The 7,833-nt window shown below is 41.6% G+C and overlaps 2 protein-coding genes across 2 annotated transcripts in view; both read right to left on the reverse strand.

The window, feature by feature from the left end:
* LOC121583596 (enhancer of mRNA-decapping protein 3-like) overlaps positions 1 to 3,278 on the reverse strand; it is a 28,269-nt gene extending 24,991 nt beyond the window's left edge. Inside the window, exons 1-3 of the mRNA XM_045217637.1 lie at positions 3,140 to 3,278; positions 2,403 to 2,577; positions 1,972 to 2,165 (exon numbers count right to left, since the gene is read on the reverse strand). Of these exons, the coding sequence (XP_045073572.1) occupies positions 1,972 to 2,165; positions 2,403 to 2,566 (358 nt within the window). The 5' untranslated portion in view covers positions 2,567 to 2,577; positions 3,140 to 3,278. The remainder of the gene's footprint in view (positions 1 to 1,971; positions 2,166 to 2,402; positions 2,578 to 3,139) is intronic.
* Positions 3,279 to 3,450: 172 nt separating this feature from the next.
* LOC121583017 (cytochrome P450 1A1) lies at positions 3,451 to 7,486 on the reverse strand. Its single transcript, XM_041899227.2, is given in 8 exon segments — positions 3,451 to 4,724; positions 4,727 to 4,800; positions 4,955 to 5,041; positions 5,164 to 5,287; positions 5,484 to 5,573; positions 5,691 to 5,817; positions 5,928 to 6,800; positions 7,362 to 7,486. Coding segments are annotated over 7 exon segments (1,566 nt in total). The 5' UTR covers positions 6,768 to 6,800; positions 7,362 to 7,486; the 3' UTR covers positions 3,451 to 4,500.
* Between the last annotated feature and the right edge of the window lie 347 nt (positions 7,487 to 7,833).

Consider the following 7,833-nt stretch of genomic DNA (forward strand, 5'->3'; position numbering starts at 1 on the left):
TTCGTCAGCCGGTGATTGTCAAGCAAATAACTGTCAGTCTCACAGTAATTTACCGTTAATTAACATACACACATTTAGCATCTCCTGGCTTCCACACATAGCCTACAAGCCACTGATACAGACATTTGGAACAACTACATTTAAAAAAAAGTCAAATAAATCCATGTAATATAGCCTACACCTTCACAATAAATCCATTATTTATTGTAGCATGATATGAAGAAGATGTAGTCTATTTCAGAAGAACAGAATAGCATACTCTGAGTTGTCCAAATGGCTGTGGGCTACACTAGTTCATTTAGCAGACAGGATTTGCTTAGAATTCCGTGGCATTATTTTATAGTATGATGAACACAATTGAACAAAGCTGAATAAAATATAAATGTTTTCACCAAACGATTTGAGAGAGTGCGCACGTGCAGCTACTCCGTGTTGAGCGGTTAACTAAGAAATAGGTACTCCTATATGCTTAATGTAACTTTAGTTGTTCTACAAACGTTGGGCTATATGTTTAGATTTTTTAATACATTGTAAGGCTGCATGATGCAACTCTAATGATGATTTGAAAAAAGTCGCTTGAAAGGCATGAGCTCTGCTTTGTTTTTAGCGCAGGCTGTACACACTTCATTAGTCTCTCATTCACAATTTGAAAAGCACTTGATAATGCCTCGAATATCACGGCGGCATCCCCTTTGTGGCCGTAATGCACCCTAAAAAAATCCATGCCTATTGCGGCCAGTGGCCGTTGTGCCCTTCTTCCATCACGTGATCGGGTCTTTCTCACAGGCTACAAGTGAAGACAGACACATCGGGCACGCAACTGCGCGCGTCCTTATCCAATTCCGAGGTGCATATTGAGGATATTGGAAGAACTGTCCACATTTACTTTTCGTCAGCAAACAAGATGAGTAGGCCTAACGAACAGCAAAAGCACTAGCCTATGTCAATCTACTATCCCCCATAGTACAAAAGTCGACCTATTCTATTCTGTGCGAGAAAAAAATATTCCAAACATAGTCTGGGACAGTTGTGGGAAGCAATAGATCCCAAATTTAAAAAACGTTTTTAAGCAATGTGGCTGACGCAACAGATCAGAACATTTAGCTTAAAATGTTGATAAACTATTAGGCTATATCTTCACATTATAAGCGCAGCAATGCGCGCATGGCAGTAGGCTATAAGCGCAAATGTTCCATTAGCGGGAAAACACCATTATCAAAAGTGACTGCAAATGCTATTATGAATGTAATGCTTTTATTATAAAAGGTGAATTTTTATGGTGAAAATGATCTTATCCAAACTTGAAACTCATGCGCTGCTTATGTATGCCATTTAGGCTCTAAACCCCTTGTAACGCGGATGAATGTGCTTCATTTTAAGAAGTTATTTGGCCACTTTAGCTGTGATACAAACCTTATCAAAACATACAGTGCATTCAGGAAGTATTCAGACCCCTTGACTTTTTCCACATTTTGTTACGTTACAGCCTTATTCTAAAATTGTACTGGTTGCAAAGTACTGCGTAAAGGGTCTGAATACCTATGTAAATAAGGTATTTCTGTTATTTATTTTTAATACATTTGCAAAAAATTCTAAAAACCTGTTTTTGCTTTGTCATTATGGGGTATTGTGTGTAGATTGATGAGGGAAAAATAATTTCAACAATTTTAGAATAAGGCTGTAACGTAACAAAATGTGGAAAAGGTCAAGGGGTCTGAATACTTTCCGAATGCATAATAAGAAAGGCTGTGGCCATTTTAGAACACACTGAAGAAGCCCATGGCCTATTCAAATGCACTCAGTCAGACAGCACTCTTTGTGGCTTCTGGAGAACTGCTGATAGAAGGTGGTGTTCCACTACCGCTGTATAAAAGTCCCCCAGCCCAATTGATGGTAACTGAGGGGATGTTGCGTTGGGGCCTTGCAACCAGTTTGAAAAATAAAACTCTCAAACTAGTCCTCTCATCTCACCTTTGCGTAAAATGGTAATAGGAGCGGTGGTGGAATGGGTGTTGTTGGCAGGGTAACCACCTCTGCTATTCTGACCACTCTGCCCTGAAGATATGACGCCTGGATCAGACAAGACACCCTGTCCAGCACTGGCTCTGCTGCCACCACTTTGAGTTTGGATATCCAGGAACTTGAGCTCTTTGATGTCCATAGCACTGCATAGAATGTAAACATTGGTATGTTAGGCATGTTAACAGCAGATTGCTTAAAACAAATAAGTAGGCCCCTATGTCTTTGTGAAATAACTAGATCAATGCACAGAATGTAGTATGTCTGTGTGTGCCGTCTTGCCAAATGCAAACTCAAACTCCTGTGTCATTGTCACCGCAAATTATTTCCCGAAACTGTGACTCAGGCTAATCTTTCTGTACTTCACCATGTGAAAGCCTTACCTGAAGGTGACCTCAGGGACAGGGCACCTGACCCCATTGTGGTAAGGTTGTCTGAGAGAGATGGTCTGACTAGTCTGGTCCACAGATGACACTTCTCCCTGGTACATGCCCAGGGTTGGTCCACAGTTTATTGACACCAGACTGCCTAACCAGTCTGCAGCCATTCTCTCTGGATCTAGGCATTTATGGAAGATGGAGAACAACTTCACAAATACATCATAGCGTTCTGATCAATGGGGAAATTAACGGTGTAAAACAGTCTAAGGACTTGGTTACAGGTCTAAAATTATTTGAGTTGCATCCCAGTTACATTGGCTATACAATGGGCTAACAGTAGAGGGTAACCACAGCCCTTTGTAGTTTACTACTAGCTACCTAATGTAAGCTGTCTACTCACTCATCACTTACCTACTCTGGCAATGACGTCGTTAGCTAGCTAGGAAATAAGCTGGCAATGTAGCTGTCAAATACCCTAGTTAGCTATCGCTATTTGTTTTAAATCGGTATCTAGCTAGCTAACTACATAACGTAACTAACTAGCTGTTCCAATCTAAAAGCTGGCTAACTACCTAGCTAACTAAATAGCTAGCTACTGCCAAATTGTTGTGAACGCTAACTAGATAACGTTAGCGTAGCTAAATCAGAGATCATGGCTAACGTCGGTTATTAATATATCCATCCTCTCCACCCTTTTGTTATTCATGAAACGCTTTGAGGTAAAATTGAAAATGACATACCTTGTTCTTGTGTATGATAGTTTTTTGGGATGAATTTGCTAGTTTGCTAACAACACTTTCTGAACTCGAAGAGTTGTGTTGTTTCCTGGTCACAACGTCACTTCCTTCACCCCCCAAGTCCAAGTCTTTTACACAGGTAAGTGACGATATCCAACCTTATCTTATCTAGCTAGTAGTGTCACAGATTTACTCTTTGGTCAGCCAAATATAGACGTCCTCTCCTAATGGTAGGCCTGTGTGTATTAGCGTGTGTATGCATGCATGGGTTGCCAATGAGATAGGCCAACACACTTAAGAAAGTAGTTCATTGATTTTCTTTCATTTTCAGCTTTTATTTCAGTAGCTACCCAGATAGCTACCAACAACACAATGCATAGAGTATACAGTTGGGGTTTTAGTTTACAAGAGTCCTTCGTTACATTATAAAATGTTGACATTTATAACACAGTCAGTAATACATACATAATTTATTTTGGGATCCTGATAAAGTCATACGAAGCCACCATAATAAGTCACCACAATATATACACATTTTAGGCACATTTCAAAAAAGGACTTTCCAAAATACATCTAGACTTAAATATGTACACCAACAATCAATCACATTTTGGTGGGATACAAACATAGCTTCAGTGTGTTGTGTCCACATTTGACAAGTGGAATAAAAATATCAAGCTTAGAAATGGGAGGATACATCCATTCAACTGTCTGTGATCTATGACCACCTGAACAATAACTCAAAAGTATGAGAGCAGGCACTTTATCATGTAGGTTGTAACATTCTTCACTCAAAAAATTATGTAGCAAAAAATTATACCCAAAAATGCTACTAAAAAGCAATGCTCTTTAACATTCCACCATGGGTTTATGTGTATGTTTTATAGATGTGATCCTCTTTAAAGCGATCTGATACAGTATATGAGCTGTGATCAAGGCAATAGGAAGAGTACAACATGATGATGTAGACAAAAAGGCAGCTAAACAGCTATAGTCTGTCCTGATATCTCCTGAAGCAACACCTGGCAACCTCTAGTAGGGCCTGTAGTATGCTGGTCATAGAAACTAATCAACTCTACGAGTTAGTGAAGGTCCTTTATCCAATACAACACTTGTTTGGAATCCCTCTACAACCGTGTTTCAGATTATAATTGTATTGATTTCAAATTGTCTATAATTTGACTCAGTTTTCCCTCACTGTTAATTCTCCTATGAATTAAGAGAGGTGTCAAGCCCGGTCTTTCCAAGAGAGAAAATGTACCCTCTGGCTTTTAAATCTGAACTCAGCTCATGCCATCAAGTATGTAGGGCTAACTATAAGTCAGTTATAGTGATGTTGAGAATCATAAATGTGACCATGGCCCTCACTCCTCCTGCCCCCATGCCCGCAGGCTAGCCTTCAGCTGACAGCGCTTGTGCTTCATGGTGAGGCCGTACTCTGGGGTCATGTCCAGTGGGTGTCCAGGTTTCTCCTGGAAGCGCAGCCTTTGGAGCAGGATGGCCAAGAAGAGGTAGACCTCATTGCGTCCGATGGCCTCACCGATGCAGCGGCGCTTGCCCATGCCGAATGTGAGCACCTTTCCCCCTCCGGCTTGTTGAGTTCTGTGCCATCAGCACTCAGGAAACGGTCAGGGTTGAATGAAGAAGGCTCCTTCCACAGCTCCCTGAAGAGCACAGAGGTAACAATTTACATTAAGTTCTTGTTATACCTGTGTAGTAACACTGTAATTACTACAGTAACAACACTGTTGTTGCACAGTAGTTTAGTAGTTGCATAGTAATGGAGTTGAGCAGTTTTAGTTTAAAAATTCTACTCACGGGTCATGGTTGACCTGCCACTGGTTGATGAAGACACAGGTGTCCTTGGGAATGAAGTAGCCATTGAGGGATGTATCCTTGACCGTGCTGAAAAAATATTGACAATACCAGAGTCAGACCATGTGTCTATAATGTGTAACTGATATTGTAAATGTCTGTTTGGCTGATATTGTAAATGTGTGTTTTGAGCAGGTGCAAGTGCAACTCACCAGTGTGGGATGGTGAACGGCATGAAGGAAGAGTGCCGGAAGATCTCCAGGATGAAAGCTTCCAGCAGAGGTAAGTTGGTTTTGTCTGAGAGACGGGGAGTGCGATTCATTCCCACCTTTTTCTCTGTTGGGAGGACAATAGAGAACATTGGTTATCAAAAGATGAATGGGACAGGTGGTGACAGGTCAGTAAGCCACAATATTTGGAATCATGACTCCATAGAATTACATATAGAACTGATTTATAGGATCTCTCTGTGGATGATTCATTTAATTTAGGGATCAGAACTATCTGTTAAAACCAGCAAGTTTCAACTTACTCAGTTCCTGATGCAGTCTTTCCTGGATCTCTGGGTAAGCCACAAGGTACACAACAGCCCATGACAGAGCTGTGCTGATGGTGTCGAAACCTTGAGAGGGAGACAGAAGCCGCATTGTATAATTAAAACGTCCTCCAAATGTGCATTTTTTTTCAATGAGGTGGAGTGACTCAGCATAACTGTTGCGTTACTTTTAACTCAACTCACCTGCCCCAAACAGATCATTGACAATGCCCACAATTTTCTCATCAGACACCTGGACGTTGGCGTTCTCATCTAGTTTCCTGTCCTCACAGTGGTCAATGAGGGAGTCAGTGATGTCACGGATGTTGTCCTGAAAACAGAACAATGGACAATCAGTATCACAGACAACAAACAGCAATAGATCAAACATGGAATGGAAACATGTAACATCTTTGAAACATGATGCAATGTATTATTTACCTTGTCATAGGTTTCATAGTGCTCGCTGACAATCCTCTGCACAAAGGTGTTGAAACGGTCATTGATATCCATAAACCTCTTCATGGTGCGGTTGGGTAGGTAACGAAGGAAGGGAATGAAGTCTGCAGGGTTGCCGCTGCCCACCACCTTTCCAAACTCATCACTCATGTTCACCAAGCCCAACAGCTCCTGGTCATCATGACTGTAGCGCCGGCCGAAGCACATTCCACAGATGACGTTGGCCACCGATACGACAATATGGCGGAAGGGGTCAAAGCTGCCACTGACATCCATGACGGAGGTCAGCTGTTTTACTAGGTACTCTCCCTCCTTGCAGACGTGCTCCTCCAGGGCACAGGAGTACTCAGGGGTCGATCCCTCCAGGGTGGCGAAAGAGCGGAGGGCACTCATAGCTAGCTTGCGGCGGGCGCGCCACACTCCAGACTTGTCGGTGCTGAAGGCCAGGCTCTTGCCGTCGTTGATGTACTTGAAGCTGTATAGATCGGGCCTCCCGGCGAAGTCTTCCCCTTGCTTGATAAGAGCCTGGCGGACTGTCTCGCTGCCACTCAGAACAACCACTGGCCGCATCCCTATCTGGATCTGGTAGACTGAGCCGTAGCGCTCGCTCATGGCAGTCAGGCTGAGGTGAGGGTTGTTCTGCACCTCCAGCACATTCCCGATGATGGGCAGGGGCCTTGGTCCTGGGAGCCGTTTCAGTCCCTCTGGGATCTCTGTGTGCATGTACTTCATGAACATGTACACCAGGCATAGTGTTACCATGGCCACCAGCCCCTCAGACACAGAGACTGAGCCAATAATGGGTAGTATCATGAGAACCATATTGCTGTTTTTTTTTAGTGGCTTCTGCACAATCTGTAAGAAGGAGAGGTACATGTTTTAGTGATTAATAGTGAGCAAGAAAGATACTCCAGCTGAGTAATAAACATTGCTTGAAAACATTGTTCGAAAATTGCATTGGGGGGAATTACGCAAGAGTGTGCCCATGCTGACTGCATTGCTTTACGCATACAGTCCGATGTACTTTACGCATGGCGCACTCACACCTTTCACGCTCTTTGCAAGCCACCCTACTCTACCAGTCGCGTAAACATAGGCTACATAAAGTCTGTATATATATATATTTTAAAGCCCTTAACTGTTATATTGCCTACACGTACGTAAAACTGCCAATTTTTTCGATTAGATTACACTAAAAAGAAGACTCAAGAATAAACGGTACAAGATAACATTATATAATGCGTTTTGGAGCTTGTTATTTTGTAAAACAGTACTAATATTATGTGAAAAATAGTTAATAAATGTCATTTCGACACTTCATTCACAACAAAAAGACACCTGCTATTCCAACATCTGTTTACTTGTTCTTAAGTTAAATGTAAATAAATTACACGCAGAATTAGTCATTTTTATTACCTTCCGTTATGAGCCAAATGAGCCGTCTTGCAGGGAGATCGAAGAAGTTTGCAGGTGAGGTTAAATGTAATACAAAGCTTTTTCTCTTGCTAAAAGAGAACTCAGTTTCTCTGTACTTAGAAGTAAGAATGGGCACTTCTTTTATAGAGCGCTTCTCAGCTCCATTGGCTGATGTCTGAGTGACGAAACCTCTCTCTCTCTCTTTCTCTCTTGGCTTGCCAGGAGCAGCGGCTCTCTCTGAAGGAGAGGTATAATAAAATATTAAGCGGAAACATCAATGAGTAGTGTTTACAATATATATATATATATACTGTAAGCGTGCCTTTATTATAAAAAGAAACGTCTAAGAGTGCATGCTTTCACTAATATATCAGTGATGGGCCCTATTGAAAAAATATATACATACAATTTCATATAGTTTGTTATATAAAATTTTTTTGAATGTCTATCCATAGAGAAATTCAATAGACTG

The sequence above is a fragment of the Coregonus clupeaformis genome, unplaced genomic scaffold (assembly GCF_020615455.1).
Source record: "Coregonus clupeaformis isolate EN_2021a unplaced genomic scaffold, ASM2061545v1 scaf1159, whole genome shotgun sequence".
NCBI classification, from domain to species: domain Eukaryota; kingdom Metazoa; phylum Chordata; class Actinopteri; order Salmoniformes; family Salmonidae; genus Coregonus; species Coregonus clupeaformis.